The sequence below is a fragment of the Bactrocera tryoni genome, chromosome 3, assembly GCF_016617805.1.
Source record: "Bactrocera tryoni isolate S06 chromosome 3, CSIRO_BtryS06_freeze2, whole genome shotgun sequence".
Taxonomy (NCBI): domain Eukaryota; kingdom Metazoa; phylum Arthropoda; class Insecta; order Diptera; family Tephritidae; genus Bactrocera; species Bactrocera tryoni.
Genome location: NC_052501.1, coordinates 73,850,097 through 73,867,733, shown reverse-complemented (window position 1 = coordinate 73,867,733; position 17,637 = coordinate 73,850,097). Strand labels below are relative to the sequence as shown.

The following is a 17,637-nucleotide window of genomic DNA, read 5'->3' as shown; positions in this document are numbered from 1 at the left end:
AAAAAAATAATTTAGACTTCAGAACTGTACAAAGTGTTGCTTTTATTGTTGCTTTTATTGTCTTCGTCATGATATGCCGAAAAACTTTTCTTGTCAAACTTCAAAAGATTCTGGTAAAACTACATTGTTTTAAACGTATACAAGTTACTACTGACGTGTTCAAACCTTAAAGCAATATTTTCTGTAAAAAGATGAAAGTTCTTTTACAAAAATGTGAAAGCTTTCCAAAATCTGAAGTCTTGAAAACGCTCCAGCACAAAAATATATACGAAATAGATATTTCAACTTACTAAGCGTTCTCATTAGACTTCTCACTGACATCATAAATAAAATTCAAAAATTTTAACGAACTACAATTCATGAAATTACGTAATCTGGACTTCTATAAAACTAGAATTGCATTAAGCTTATAAGTATCATAATAGAATATAAATAAATTATATATAATTAACTCAGCGTGTAAGCTGTATTTCTGTTGCAAGAAGAGATGAAAGCTAAGCACTTTAAGCGTGAAAGCTCCAAAAAGCTTTACCTAAAATATTCTCCAAATGACGAATGCAGTATATAACTACTAGTATTGTTGTTTTTATAACAAGGTGAAAGCTTTGCTCAAACGAAGGGAAAGCTTCGAAAAGCCTTAGCAAAAGTCACATACGAAATGGCTTTGTCATAAAAGCTTTGTTAATGAAATTAACTCAGCGCTTTATATTACATTTTTATGGTACAAATATATGAAAGCTTAACAGTTTAAGCGTAAAAGCTTCAAAAAGCTCTCAATATCATCAAATATTTTCCAAGTGACGAACGCATTATATAACTACTAGTTTTGTTGTTTCAATAACTAAATGAAAGTTTTGTACAATTGAGGTGAAAGCTTAGCACTTTTAGCGTGAAAGCTCGAAAAAGATCTACCTCAAATATTTTCCAAATGACGAATGCAGTATATAACTGCTAGTATTGTTGTTTCTGTAACAAGATAAAAGCTTTGCACCATTGAGGTGAAAGCTTGAAAAAGCTCTAGCCTGTATACACTAAAATAGCATAAAATGAAAAAAAACAAGCAACACGTTAATTTCGGTTGCACGGAAGCTAATATACCCTTCACAGGTGCATTACTTTTAGTAACTATGTGTTCAGTTTGTATGGAAGCTATATGCTATAGTAATCTGATCAAACCAATTTCTTTGGAGATAACATTGTTACTTTAGAAAATAATCTATACCAAATTTGGTGAATATATCTTGTCAAATGTGAAAGTTGTCCATACAAGAACTTGATACCGATCGTTCAGTTTATATGGAGCTATATGTTTAGTGGTCCGATATCGGCCGTTCCGACAAATGAGCAGCTTCTTGAAGAGAAAATGACGTTTGCAAAATTTTAAAGCGATACCTTAAAAACTCAGGGACTAGTTCGTATATATACAGATAGACAGACGGACATGGCTAAACATACTGATCATTTATATATATACTTTATAGGGTCTCCGACGCTTCTTTCTGGGTGTTACAAACATCGTGACAAACTTAATATACCCAGTTCAAGGTATAATAAAAAAGTTTGATCAAAAACAACAGTGTTTAACTACTGGTGATTCTGAGGAATATATTGAAATAATGTATTGAAGTAACGCTGCCAATTTTTCAGGTTGCCAGCTTTCTGAAATTTCACTCTACTCTACTGAATATTTTTTTATTCATATTCCAGTTGCAAATAAAATTAAAAAAATCATAATTTGTATGCCACTCCAAAAAAAAACTGTGGCTTGTCCAGGAGCTGTCAGTTATTGGAATGTAGCGTTGCCTACTATATGTATAAGATTTGTTCACTAAAGAATATTTGTGTCACATTTCATTTTAGCTTAAAAGTATTTAACAATTCACTCCCACTCTACGCCAGAAATATTTGATTCGCCACCACTGTGCTCAAAGCAAATTAATTAACATCACTCATACGCCCGCGTGGCCTCCAACAATGCGTGTTATTCGCTCCGCTTCCATTATTACTAAACACTTAATTAATGTACAAGCGCTTTTGTTGTTGTCACTTTACTGCCAGCTTCAAGTATATTTCAGTAATTTATTACAGTCGAATTTGAGAAAAAACAAGTAAGGAAGGGCTAAGTTCGGGTGTCACCGAACATTTTATACTCTCGCATGGTAAAGTGATAATCGAGATTTCATTATCACGTCATTTACATATTTTTCAAATACCGTATTTTTGTAAAGTTTTTATTCCGCTATCATCATTGGTTCCTAATATTTATACTATCGCATTATACAGAGAAGGCATCAGATGGAATTCAAAATAGCTTTATATTAGAAGAAGGCGTGGTTGTGAACCGATTTCACCCATATTTCGTACATGTCATCAGGGTGTTAAGAAAACATTATGTACCGAATTTCATTGAAATCGGTTCAGTAGTTCCTGAGATATGGTTCTTGGTCACCATTGGGCGGCGCCACTTCCATTTTCAATTTTTTAAAAAGCCTGGATGCAGCTTCCTTCTGCCACTTCTTCCGTAAAATTTAGTGTTTCTGACGTTTTTTGTGAGTCGGTTAACGCACTTTTAGTGATTTTCAACATAACCTTTGTATGGGAGGTGGGCGTGGTTATTATCCGATTTCTTCCATTTTTGAACTGTATATGGAAATGCCTTAAAAAACGGCTCTGTAGAGTTTGGTTGACATAGCTATAGTAGTTTCCGAGATATGTACAAAAACTTAGTAGGGGGCGGGGCCACGCCCACTTTTCCAAAACAATTGGGTCCAAATATGCCCCTCCCTAATGCGATCCTTTGTGCCAAATTTCACTTTTAATATCTTTATTTATGGCTTAGCATGACACTTTATAGGTTTTCGGTTTCCGCCATTTTGTGGGCGTGGCAGTGGGTCGATTTGGCCCATCTTCGAACTTAACCTTCTTTATGGAGCCAAGGAATACGTGTACCAGGTTTCATCATGATATCTCAATTTTTACTCAAGTTACAGCTTGACACGGACGGACGGACAGACGGACGGACAGACAGACATCCGGATTTCGACTCTACTCGTCGCCCTGATCACTTTGGTATATATAACCCTATATCTGACTCTTTTAGTTTTAGGACTTACAAACAACCGTTATGTGAACAAAACTATAATACTCTCGTTAGCAACATTGTTGCGAGAGTTTAAAAATTTTATTTATAATTTGTTTGCTGCCTTCTTTGTTAACTGCCAGGAACTCCTTTGACAGTGTTCACTGTTGCTCTCGCTCTAACTCTCTTCTCTACTTCTACTGCTAGTTGCTTCCATATAAATCAAGTGAAATGTTTTTGGTGTTCACTTGCCGCATAATTGGCATAATTATGCAGTAAGGCAAGCGGAAAAAACGAAAAAAGATTTTGAAGAAAAATAAAATGTAAAGAGAATTGAAGGCGAATTTTTGCTACTAAGTACATGTATATCTACAAATATATATATATATATCTATGTATGCATCCAAATATTCACGTCGCTTTGTGTCAATTTCTCCGCAGCTAATAATTCATTTGCTGTCTGTTAATATAAACATATAGAACAATTGTAAAGCGTGAGGCAAAATGGCAACAATACCTCATTCAGGCATTCTAATAGCTGTCTTTGTGGAATGTGAAATTTGCGCAAATATTTTGGCTGGAAATAAACATGTCCTTTTGAGACATTCCACACTCCATACCGACTTGTAATTTTCTACGTGACAAGGGTCGCCAGGCATTTGTTTGCGCGCTTGATATTGTAATTAAAATCTCTTGAATTTTTCAACTGAAAGCATGATGGCAAGGGTGGCATAAGCAAGTGAAAACATTCGTTGAATTTATGATACAATTAAAATTAAATTGTTTAACTTCGAATGTTTTTTCAATGATTTCTGGTTTGAAGTAATTTTTAAACATGGCAGTGTTATTTACATATGAAATTTAAAACTTAAAAGCTGTTAAGACGACGAGCAAATGAAATCTTTTACATATAAATTATTTTGAGAAAAAAAAATTAATAATATATTTTTTTTAGTAACTAAACTATTTTTGTAAATGGCAGACTTTTACAAGCATCACTCTTAAGGTAAGCTTTTAGTATTTTCAGATTTTACCGCTACGCTAGAAGCTTTTTATTTACGTGAATAAATTATTACAAATAACTGACTTTTGTTTACAAAACAGCTTTCGTGATAAGAGTTTCGAGAGCTTTTTTAAGTTTTTAACAACTTTAATAAAATTTGTATAATAAACATAGATCATAAAATATGTATGGACGAAATTTTTCGCTTCCAAAAAGCTTCATAGAAAGTTCAATACTACAAAGCATTACAAAATTCTAAGCTTAGTCGCGATTAGGTCTTTCAGTTATTTGAATACACAAAGTTATATGATCTCCATCATTTCATTGGCTGTAAGAGCTTTTTTCTACAAACGCAAAGAACTATGAACGGGGAAAAAACTTTAAAGCTTTTTGTGTGTCTATAATTTCAATCGCACTTAAGCTCTAAAGTTATGTGATCAAAGAAAGTAATATGAGTTCCACTTTTTGGCGTTAGAAAAGCTCTCTTCAGCAAAAAAAACTTAATAGTTTCAGTGAAAAGATATTCTAAATTTAATACTAGATAAGTACGGTATTTAGCCAGCATTTGTTTCAAAGCTTTTCAATAAATAAATAATATCAACTTAATTTAAACAGAAATACGCTTTTACAAAGCTCTTTAAGAGTTGTATAGTTAATTTTAATATTCTTAAGAGCTTTTTTGAACAAACAAACTCAGTAGTTTTAGTAGAAAAATCGTGTTTTTGGAATTTTTGCTCACACTTGCATTAAAGCTTTACAGTAAATATTAAAATAATTATAAAATATCAACTTTACTTAAGTAAAAATAAGCTTTATAAAAAGCTCAACAGAAACTCCAAAGCTTCGAAAGTTTATTTATTCTTTATCTAGGACGCGCTGAAATCCTTCTATTATTTAAACAAACAAATTAATATTTTACGGCTATACTACCGGTTCGAAGAGCTTTTTTCAACAAACAACCTTAACGATTTCAGTGTAAAAATACTACAAATTTTGAAAAGCTTTCACGGAAAGTTCTTCAGAGCTTTAAAGCTCTCTAATTTAAACAGTTTTGTCGAATTTGTGGTTAAATGACGACAAGGAGTTTTTGTTTCAAAAACTCAAGTTTAAAGCTTTCCTATTAAGCTCGAAAAAAGCTGACAAACCAATAAGTATATGAAACCTTAAAGCTTTATATACGTAAGTCTTCTTCTTTATTTTTACAACTTTTGTGTATTTTACAAACTGATCGAAGGTTAAGCCTTCAGTATGAAAATCTGCGTATAATTCTGAATAATAGTTTAGTATATTTTATCTTCTCGAATATATTCAACATGACACTAAATATCTAAGATATCTGGGTACTAATTCAGGGGAGGTATGTGTGCGAAGGAGTCGCTGGAGAAGAGTTGCTGTGTGCTTTTTTATGGATGGATCAAAACTTGCTCCTCGTTCCCCGTTGGTGGAAGATCATACTGTCGGGAACTTCTCATCAGCTCCAGTTTTAGGCTTCCTGATCACTGCAGCGTCTTCAAAGCGGAGGTGCCTGCCATAAAAGTAGCAGTAGATCTAATGCTCCTTAGCGTAGCCTGCTTCAGAGTGGTGGCTATCCATACCGATCAGCCTTGAGTTCTCTAACTATTCTCTAACTATGCGCTCAAAACTTGTGAAAGGTTGTCTAGACTCCTTATCTCTCGCATCGAGTTATTTTATGATTAGACTGGTTTGGGTGCTGCTCAGAGCAGTACTGCAGGGGACTGTAAGTTTAATCAGCTTGCTAGGATAGGCACTACCATCTCAATAACTGCGGTATGGGAACGGGTAGGAGCCCTTTTGGCCTCTTGCAGTTCGTTTTGACTGTTGGCCGAAGGAGTTTTTCGCATGCTTTTATAAGGAACTGTACACAACAGTCTAAGTAAGTCAAAGCTAAAGTATCAGCTATCTTACCTATCCTTCCCTATCACTTGTTTCATATGAAGTAAAAATCACTTTAAATTTGTAATGTCTATTTTTGTATGACCTTTAAATTAGAAAGGTTATGTTTCAACACATTATTCTCTTACTGAGTATTTTAAAATTTTATTTTGTTTCTACAAACTGAAAACCACTAGAACAACATTTTAATGAACATATTTGACAATACTCCCTTAAACAATAAGACGTTGCATGTCCAAGCCACATTCTTCTCTTTTCAATTCCAAATCGTCTAAAGGTATGCTTCTAATTTAACAACGCCACGTTTCAGCAAAAAACTGAATGGTCTACCACACTTAAAGTGAAGCAAATTTCCACACAAATTACGCCAACCCATAACACCGTCAACACCGCGGCGTTTAATCATAATAAATTTTCACTCGAACAAAAGCCTGATGGCTATAAAAAAAACAACAACAAAACTAACAACAATAGTTGTAAAACGAAATGCCGGAAATAGGTTCCTGTATCCGCATCCGCTTTGCATTAGGGTCATGTGCGCGGTCACTCTGCTTATATAATAAAAAGTATAACCGAAACGTGCAGATTCGAGCTTGTTGCGGCGCACAACTCGCAGCTCGTAAAAATGGCGGTCGGAGCAATAAAAATAAAAAGCAGCAAAAATAAATAAATACAGCAAGATATACAGCGCTGCAGATATATCCTTCAAAAGATATACGTGCAACTGTGATGTGCGCTTATAAATTTATATATTTGTGTAACATTTTGTTGTTGTTTGTTTCACCTTTCAGTGGCGGTGATAAATTTAACCCTGACACGGCGTGCACCTGGTCTGCTGCCCCGCACGCTCGGGTGCCCGCCTGAGTTCATGCTTCGGCGCGTTCAATGCGCTTATATATATGTGTATGTGTGTGTGGCGCCCACCTGAGTGGCGGAATTTTCGTTTTGCCGTTTTGCTGCTCTTCAGCTGCTCTCCACTCGTTGGTGGAGTGTGTCTGCACTTTACGGCTTGCCTTGCCACATTGTACCGCCGCATTTACGCTTGCCAGCACATTGCGCTTGCCTGGCGCGTATTTTTCACTTTTTCGCTATTTATTTGGCAAGTGCGAATTGCTGCTTTTGTTCGCGCCACTTTCAGCTATTCCATTAAAGTTATTTATTTGATTATATTTTGCGTTTGTGTGTGTGTGAGAGATCTTTCTCATTTATTTACTACTGATAATAGACTATTTTTAGGCGTCAAGAGTGCAATGTGCATTAACACGTGCGTGTGGGTGTGTGCGTCTATATGCAAAAAGATACTTGCATTTGGAACTTACTGCGTAGATTTCGTATGCAGGGAAATATTGCAGTAGAAAAAGAGCATTCCGGCTAACAGTTTTTTGTACTTCGTTTCTATTTCCGTTTTTTTTTTGTTAATGAAATTTTATAACTAAATACATCTGGTAACTTTCTCATATTTTCTTTAACAGCTCTATTCTGACATTTGAGCTATTCTTGGGTTGATAATACCTTGTAAATTAAAAAAACAAATTTTAACTTTCCATACAAGGACATGAGTTCGATCGGTCAGTTTGTACGACAGCTATATGTTATGGTGATCCGATCTGAACAATATTTTCAGAGATTATGCCTATGTATTAGCCAATAATATATTCCAGATTTTATGAAGATATATTGTCAAATAAAAAACTTTTCCATACAAGAACTTGAGTTTAATTGATCAGTTTGTATGGCAGCTATATGTCAGGGTGGTTCGATCTGAACAATTTCTATAGACATCGTAGCGCTGTCTTAAATAATAATCTGTGTAAAATTTTGTGAAAATATATTGACAAATAAAAAAGTTTTCTATACAAAGACTTTAGTGCAATTGATCAGTTTGTATGGCAGCTATATGTTAGGGTAGTCCGATCTGAACAGGTGTTTTGGAAATTGTGGCGATGCTTTTAATACTATTCTGTGGCAAATTTTGTTAAGCTATATTAACAAATAAAAAACTTTTCCAAACAAGAACTTCAGTTTGTATGGCAGCTATATGTTAGGGTGGTCTGATCTAAACAATTTCTCTAGACATCGTAGCGCTGTGTCAAGTAATGATCTGTGTAAAATTTGGTGAAGATATATTGACAAATAAAAAAGTTTTCTATAGAAAGACTTGAGAATGATGATCAGTTTGTATGACAGCTATATGCTATAGTTATCCGATCTGAAAATTTTTTCTGGAAATTGTAGCTATGACGAAGATAATAATCTGTGTCAAATTTTTTGATGATATCTTGTCAAATAAAAAAGTTTTCCCTACACGAGCTTAAGTTAGATCGTTCAGTTTCTATGGCAGCTATATGCTAAAGACTTCCTATATGAGCAGTTTCCATAAGTAAATAACTTCTTGATGAGAAAAGGGCGTGGGAAAAATGCCAAGTCGATATCTCAAAAACTGAAGGACTAGTTCACATATATACATACAGAGGGACAGATCAACATGACTAAATAGATCCAGCTCGTTGGCTCGTTGGTATATATATCCTTTTCTGTGTTTGAGGGCCTTGAACCAAAGTAACACAATCTCTTTTACCATACTGAATTTTAAATGAAATATTCCTTGAGATTTTCGATATAATATAAGGACCTTTTTTTAAGGTTTTACAAGGTCTCCATTTTAATAACGGTATTTGCATAGTCAGAGCTCTGAACCTAAACGTTATATATTCCTAACTTAACAAATGAAACACCAACAAGTGTCATAACATATTATCAAAGAATTATTATTGCAAAACTCCTCTCGGAAACTCTCAGCTGTGGACACAGTAACAGTTCTCTTAACAATAAAAGGCGCAACTTAAAACTAGCAATATATAAAAATTCAGAAAAAAATTATTGAATAACAAATTTGCAATTATAAAATTTTTCAATTCTTTTACTTATTCAAATATAAACATGCAAAAATGTGAAGTCGTGAAAAGTCAAAAGGAAAAATATCATTGAGTCATGTGAATTGCGCACCGCTCACGCTTAGTTCACCAAGCGGTATTTGATGGCACGCAGTATGGGATATTTATCGCCAGTGCAGGAACCACGGAAGTCATCGAATGACAAATCAAACAGTGCCACGCCACCCAAATTGAATTGACGCACATAGCCGGCCTTCTCAGCTGCGGTGTCGGGATCTTCATAGCCCACCCACAAGCCATGACCGCTGCTCTTCTCGTCCGAGCGGTAGGCATAATTGCCTGTGCGGCGTGTTGGATCGCCGACCTTGGTCAATGCCAAATTGGCACCTTTGCCATAGGCATTGTTGGTGTTCGGCAACAGAGCGCACACTTCGGGCCAGCTGTAAAGACCCTTGATTTGTGTGTTTGGTCCAGCGGGTGCTTCATTCTCAACCTTAGCGACTGGTGGCACGCCAGTCTCGCCAGAGTCATCGGTCAACTTCCAAACGCGACCATATGTGGGCACGCCCACATTCAATTTGGAGGCGGGGCAATTGTTACGCAACCAATATTGTGCTTGGTAGTGTACATTGAATTGGGGATTGCGTTCGGGTAGATCGAATAGTGGTGCGGGCAGATCGGCAACTTCGGGATTGCGTTCGGGTGTGTAGAAATCAAAGGCGCCCAAGTTTACAAAGTCCAAGTAGTTAACAATAGCGGGCACATCATAGAACACTGTCGGTAAAGTAAAAAAAATAGTTATGAAAGTTGTTTAAAATTCTCTAAGTAAATCGAACTTACGCGACGAGTTCACATTGGGCAGCACAGTAGTCGAGAGCAACAGACTGTCCGGACGGAATTCATTTTTGACATCACGCAACAAAGCGGTGAACTGTTCCTTATGTTCCTCAGACTTTTCATCAACAATGTGATCGCCAGAGAAGACCTTCTTGAAACCCTTCCACAAGCTACCCAAACCGCCGTGCACCTTCTTTGGTTTGTTCTTCGGGAACTGCCAGGCAACATCGAGTCCATCGAAACCATAGGTCTTCACCAAAGCATAGACGGTGTTAATGAAACGCGCACGACCAGCTGGGTTCTCCAACAATTCGAGATATTTGTTTGGCAAGTCTTTGGCATCTTCGCTGGTCTCAATATCCTTATCACCGCCCAAACCAAGCAACACCTTCAAGGTTGGGTATTTGCGCTTTAGACGTGTAACGGTGCGGTATAGACCTTTACCCAAATCCAAGTCTAAGTTTTGATTGAGCGAGACGGCTTTGTGCGAATCGCGTTCAATGCCTGCCCAACCGTAGACAAGGTAGTCACAGAACTGCAGCGCCGGTTCAAGATCATCAATTATAAGTTTACCGAGACCTGAAAGAGAGTAGAAGTGGGAGATTAAAACTTTCAGCTTTAGCTAAATAAGAAAATCAATAGCAGTTTTAAATAATATTAAGTTGATATTAAAAAATATTTGATTTTCCATGAACCATCTTCCAGTATTGAACAATCATATATAAGTTGGGGTTTTGGTTAGGTTAGCTTATATTTTTTGACCGTCACGCCATATATAGTCCTACTAGTACTAGTAATGCCAGCTGGAGGTTCATTATTATTACAAGCTGAAGTTTACGTCGTGAGGGGCGCCAAGGCAATTTGCAAAGTTCAATAGAGACTTAATTCACACACTTCATCCAGTCCTTGAACTGCGAAGCTCCTAGATATCCAGGCCGAGTTATAGATAAGGCCGCACATTAGCAGCGGTGGTGTTCCAGCGTCTCTCATGCTTACTTCCCTGCACTTTTTGTCATCTTAATAATGACCACACGGCTAACCAGCAAGTAGTGACCTGTGGCTTGGCCAACAAATATTCTCAAATCTTCTTGACACCGTGTGAGTAGAGTGAGCTCGATTGTTTCGCTTCCACTTTCTGGCACATGATCATGATGTTTCTGTATGCCGCTAAGGCATTGCATCATACCTTGTTCAGTCAGCCAGCCCTTACAAAAACGTCGTGTTTCGTTTTTAGCGATTTCCGTAGTTTTGCACTGCTTCGGTAGCCAAGCGGTCGGTATTTATGGCAATCTCAGCGCTATTTAGTTTCTGGGAATTCGTTTGTGTCCTGGAACCCAGTATATATGCAGCCGCTTTCCGGCAGCCACTATATCTACCTATCCTTGCTTCAAAGGACATTCTCTGACTTATTGCCTTAGGTTAATTGCCGCCTGACTATCGACGTATAGTTGGAGGAACTAATTACAAATATGAACTTCTGCTCATTAGAAGATATCCAGTGATATCTGGTATTGGCTATTAGCGAAAAGCTCAGCGAATTAGAGAAAACTGACTGCAAGATTTAAATTAAATTGATAAGAAAGTTTTATACCATAGAAGCTGAAGTAGAAGATAAGGAGAAAAGGAAAGTTGACAAAAATTTTGAGAGCTATCGAGAGCTGTCGTTCTTTAGGACGATGATTGACAAATTGCAGATAATTTCCATATGAGTGTAAATACATAAAAAATTACTTTTCATAATTTAGAAAATTTTTTTGAACTTTCTGGTTGATGTCAATTATAATGCTTTCAAAGTTCTTGCTTAAATAAATATTATACAGTGAGTTTATAGAAGTAAAATCGTCGCATTAAATAGGTGGAAGACCTCGCTTACTTGCGCTAGGTATGTCGTCTGAGATATCTGAGATCCTAACCTTGACCTATATAATGTCATTATAGAAATTGATAAGTTTGTGAGTCTAAGAGATATAGATTAAACTCAAAATTATTTATTTATAATCAACTATATGGATATTGTCATATAGCGGCGATCTGTAGCTACACAAAGCAACTCAGTTAACAATCAATTCCCTTTGAAGACAGAGAGAGAGGTACATTGTGATAAAGAAAAACAAATGGAAATTGTAATTAAATTTTTTGGGTAAATATATTTCAAAGACATGTATTTTATTAAAAGTGGTACAAAGCCGTCAAAGACGGTTCAGAGATCGGTGAACACATTCCTCGTTCTGGATGACCTTCGGCCTTTTCAACTGATGAAAATATTAAAAAGTTGAAAGATATGGTGCTTGAAAATCGGCAGGCAACTGTTAGAGAGTTGTTAAGAGAGGTCGACATCTCTCGCGAGTCTGTTCGAATAATTTTGGTATGAAACGCGTTCTTGCTCAACTCGCATCGATAAAGCATAATTTTTTCCAAAAAACAGTACCATAAACAGGTCTCTTTTTACAAGCTTAATCGTATGAATTCCGATCCCACTCTCATGGAGATCACTATAACTCCCCATGAGGCATGTTTTTATGAGTTTAACATGGAAAGTAATCAACAATCATCGGAGTGGAACCCGTTTTCAGTAGATAGATGATATAGTATAATCCCATCCCAAAAAGTGCTTAAGAAAAGTGTTTCGAGAACTGAAAATACCATCTAGTTGGGATTACTTTAAAGGCAATAAAATAAATAATAACGAATAATAAGATATTTTAAGTTGTATTTCAATTTTCTGGTACCTTTTTGTTTAGTTTTTTATCCCTCTTTATCTTATATATTTTTTCGATTGTAAATTGTCAAACAGTTGGCAACCTTTCGACATATATATCGTTCTTTGTATGCTGTATTTACACATGGTATTCTATTTATTTAATTATACTTAAGTATGCCCATAATTTTCCCTTCGATTTCATAAATTTTACTTGATAATAGTCGAAGTTTCTACACTGTGTAATTCTTACTGTCATATAATTCCAATTGAAACTTCATAGAAAATATGCAATTCTTAGAAACTCTTCATTCCTCAGCTTAGTGCCTCCTCATACCGCTTATCTTTCAACCGGGTCAGCAAGTCAACATGGTGCTTCTGCTTTTTATGATAATTACTATTTACTATATTTCCAGTTTTTTCCACATATGTATACACACACACCCACACAAGCGACCGGTGCTTTTTCTCGCTTAACGGAAATTAAGCACAAATGATTACTAAATACTGAATTTACACTTAACACACAGCTAAATTAGTTTCAGTCAACTTTTTGTGGTTTTCACTTAATTGAAACCACAAACTTCTATTTCGTAAACACTTCAGCTCTCCTAACCAGCATTTCTAGTCAATTTTCTATTACGCAACATTCACCGTTTCTAATAAAAATCTGTTTATACAAGCCCCTTACTCACCCTCCTTAACGAAACTCGATGAATCGTAATAGCAGACCATATGTTTCTTGGGTCCAGCCGGTACCGCGCTGCCCACTTTGTTGGCCAAAGTGGCGGCAATGAAAAGTGAAAATACCAGAAGGATTTTCATGTTCAAAGCCCTACACAAAACACTAATAATGTGTTGAGTAAAAATAAAACAAAAACAACAAGCAACAGAATCTTAAATGAGTTGTGAGTTGAAGCCGCTTTCAGTTGCGATCTTCACTAAGCTTCGTCCAAACAGTAACTGATCGTGCAAAGCGCTGAGCGCAGGCTGGAAGGCCAGTTGAAATTGAAAACGGAATGACAAATTGCCAGCGATAATGAAAAAAAACACAAAAACATTTATGTAGTTATATACCGACTAATGCAACAACAAAACATAACATATGTGTGACCGGTAGTTTGTAGATCGAAAAGTCTCGGGCTGGAGCATGATCGTCAGCACAGATTCGCTGCTATTGTTGTTTTTATTGGCGCCTATGATGGTCTCATATACATATAGATATATCTATATATTCATATTTTTTGTGTTTTCACATTTTGCTATGTGGTGATGTATTTAAGTATGTACATTTTTGTCAAAATTCCACGTATGAGCTTATTAAATATTTCTTTCCTTTTTCTGTTTTTATTTTCATTTTTTATACTTTTTATATTTTACAATTTTTTTGTTTGTGATTTTGGTATTATGTTTTCTACTTTATATTCCACTTTTAAAGTTTCGCTTATCACCTTTTAGCTTGGCCTGTCAGTCATCTTTGTTTGTCCCATCAATTAGCGAAATGTTGGGAGCGTCACGGCTGCCCAATTGTTTATGTGAAGCTCGGCCGCTTAATATCGAAAAATTTTTATATGTATGTTAAAATCGCCAGTGTAACCCTTGCAAATATTTACTTTGTTGAAGGCTTTGAGGCTACTAAAAATGTAGGTTTGTCAGTAGATAACCAAAAATACGCTTTTAACTGATTTCATTTCACAACAGTTTGGCAAGCTGCTTGCCAAGTTTAAATTTATTCGTCTAAAAGGCTCTCAGGCTGTTTAAGAAGAATGAAGCTATGAGAAACTATGATTAAAATCCCAAAAAAAGCTTTAATTTTTCTCTAAACAACATTTTGAGTTTGAAAGTAAATACATTGGAACGAGGTCCGGAAGCAAATTTTCGACGAAACGGCATTGTAGGGTTGCCAACAGTATACTTATTATACTAAATAAAATTTATTAAGTTGAAAGATTACACTTTGCAAATGTGAGAGCCTCAAAAGATAAACAACCAAAGAGTTACTTCTTCATAGGGTTGCTATTAAGAATAAAAACAATTATTAGGGTGGGTAAAAAAAATATTACATTTTTTGTTTGGTACTCTGAAAAATATGTGCTTTGACACTTCTACGAAAGTCGCTAAACGTATAAGCTCATATTTGTAGCGAGAATGTCGTACTTCTTACAGCTTTTTTCTTATTATCCGATAGAAAAATTCATATCACGCTTTCAACTACTTGATAAAATATCTCGTTTCGTAGGTTTTGTAGAAAATTGAATGCTTCGAAAAATCTTCTACAATTTTTTTGTTTTCGTGTGCCTATGTACTTGTAAGAAGTAAGAAACAATATTTTTTTATTTTTTAGAGCCACCCTAATAAATATTTCATAACTTTGGCAAATATTTAAGTATATTTTAAATCATTTTTTATGTATTCATTTGTGTTGAATATTAAAAGGTGAAAAAGGGATAGCCAGCGAAAGAAAATTTAAATGGAAAAAATTATAAAATTTAAATTTAAATTCTCCTTTCGCTTGATATCCCCTTTTTTTCTTTAATATCCAACACAAATATATACATAAAAATGATTTCACATACACTTAAATATTTATCAAAGTTGTAAAATATATATATTAGGGTGGGAAAAAATATTTTTTGGTTTTAAATTTAAAATTCTTTTTCGCTTCGAAAATTTTAAATTATAATTTTTTAACCACACTAATTTGTAGAATATATTTGAAAAATGTTTATAATTGGAATCGTTTTCTATTTGCAAATATTAGCAAAAAAATGTTTTGTCTTCGACACCGCCTTTCCGAACTTTTTCTAAAATTTCGAAGAGACACACCCTAACTATATCCAACTGAACTAAAATTTGTGTGAAAATTATGGAATCACCTATTTGATAGTCTTTTGTGAGATTTTGGAAATTTTACTCCAAAACTTTCACTGAAAATTTTTTGGACCTCACTAATGTACACATATATAATACACATAAACTGCTAGAATATGCGGTAAAGTCTATCTTCTTCATAATTTTCTATGTGGTTAGCATTGTTTTATTTTAAAAAATTAAATAATTTTAATTAGCTTCAGTGTCACCCTAATGTGTGTATATCAATTTATATATACAAACCACAACTTTAAATTTGATAAAAAATTAATGGGTTTATAAGGGAAATTATTCGGTAAACTTTTTAAAGATTTTAAATGTACATATATCTTAAAGTATTGTCATAGGGCTACCATCTAACTTCAAAATTGCAAATTATATATAGTGAATATACAAATAAAGCGAAAACGGTTTGAGTAAGCTTTGAGTCTTGTCTAACTAAGAACAGATAATATGTTATACGAACACATTTCCATCTCCCTTTTTTAGAAGTCTATGATTTTTGTCCTATATCAATGATAATTTCTAAGGAAGAATAGACATCAAATCGAGCAGTGTAGCGATCTATCAAATTAACATTTTATAAAGTTATTGTTTTGATAAAAAATTTTAAATACAAAAAGTTTGAATCAATTTCGTAAACATTTGGCATTCTAATTCTTAAAAAATATTCGACGTGTTTTAAAAACTGTTTAGAGCCTGTTTTATATGATCTATGTATAAATTTAGCCTATGTAGTTTTTTGTGTTAGAAAATTTTTAAGAAATATTAATACTGAATATATTAGATTAAACCTTAAATACATTTCATGTTCTTTTTTGTTCAAACTTTTGAAAGAAATCATCTTAAACAACCTCATAAATTGAGATAGGAAGTGATAATTTCCATAATTACTACTTTTCATTTGATAAATTGCCGCCATGCCTAGACTTGAGTGAGCATTTAAATGTTTACATGCTTAATTAGGCAAATGAAAACAAATTTCAGTACATACGTATATACATATTTTTCTCACATTCTGAAACTTTTTTCTAAACAAAGCAAGCTATAGCAATTTCAACGATTCCTCTGCTCCTAAGTCTTTCCATTTGCTACTATAATTATCTTCATGTCACTTATGAGCTCAAATGTTTGTATATATATATACAAAAGTTCATAGATACATATATGAATATGTATATATATATATCGTATATATATATATATACATATATATATGTATATACATAAATATACATATACATAAATGAGCAGATATATACTATATACACTTCTATGTAAATTTAAATATATAGAGCACACTGTCTGCCTCTGCGCCTCTTCATGCTGATAAAGTAGTATCGCCAACGTCGCAAAGTGTCAACATTTATTATTTGACCCCAACGACTGATTAACTAAGCATGATGTGCTTATTCTAAATGTAAATCACTGTGTGAGTACATACATATACATATATGCTTGCCTACCCGATAGCAAATTTATTAGCAGTCATTTAAGCGGATAGTTCCGAGATGAAGTAGCGAGCAGTAACTACTGTCCCCTTCACAAATATAAGAACTTGATCGGTCAGCAAATGTGCGTCGTTTAGTATAGATTAAATTATACGTGTAGTCTGCTATAATCCGCTGTTCTGAATAATTTGCTAGAAAATTACACCGGATGCCAAATTTCACGAAGATATCTCACCAAAGAAAAAAGGTTTTTCTGCAGGAATTTGATTATGATCGTTTCACTTTAATGATAGCTATAATAGTCCGGTTTTATTGGTTTCTTTTACACTGGATTACACCGTTGTCTTAAACAATAATTTTTATCAAATTTCATGAAGATGTCTTGTCGAATAAAAAAACTTTCCCTACAGCGTTTGATTTTAATCGTTCAGTTTGTTAGTGTCAGCTATATTCTACAGCGGTCTAATATCAGCGGTTTCGACAAATGAGAATTTTCTTGGGGAGAAAAGGATGTTGGCGACTTTTCAGATCACTATCTCAAAATCTGTGGTACTAGTTTCGGTATACGGTTATGATGTTACAAACTTCCTGGCAAGCTTACCATACCTTGTTCAGGGTATAAAAATATATAATGTATTTTAAGGAGAAAGCGAAGTATTCCCAAATTGAATAAAAAACATTTTAAAAAATCTTCCATCTTATAAAATAGCAATAAGATTTCTAAAACATCTAAACTTCTTGATCATTTTTTAATTTTCTCTTCGACAACGAACTTCTATATTTTGTTTTTGAAATTTGAAAAGGTTGAATTGTTTTGCCTCTAATTTAATAATTAATACAAAAAGGTGAATACGTGGCGACTCTGCGATGTATGGTTATTTTTCATTAAG

At 34.4% G+C, this 17,637-nt stretch overlaps 2 protein-coding genes across 3 annotated transcripts in view; one reads left to right on the top strand and one right to left on the bottom strand.

The window, feature by feature from the left end:
• The window catches only part of LOC120770542 (putative polypeptide N-acetylgalactosaminyltransferase 9), a 110,709-nt gene that overhangs the window by 39,493 nt on the left and 53,579 nt on the right, over positions 1-17,637 (top strand). The gene's annotated exons all lie outside the window — the stretch shown is intronic.
• Positions 8,739-13,394, bottom strand: LOC120770543 (imaginal disk growth factor 6). Its single transcript, XM_040098101.1, has 3 exons — positions 13,121-13,394; positions 9,731-10,306; positions 8,739-9,664 (listed from the first exon to the last, which is right to left on the bottom strand). Exons 1-3 carry the CDS (start codon positions 13,248-13,250, stop codon positions 9,012-9,014), a joined length of 1,359 nt encoding a protein of 452 aa, XP_039954035.1. The 5' UTR covers positions 13,251-13,394; the 3' UTR covers positions 8,739-9,011.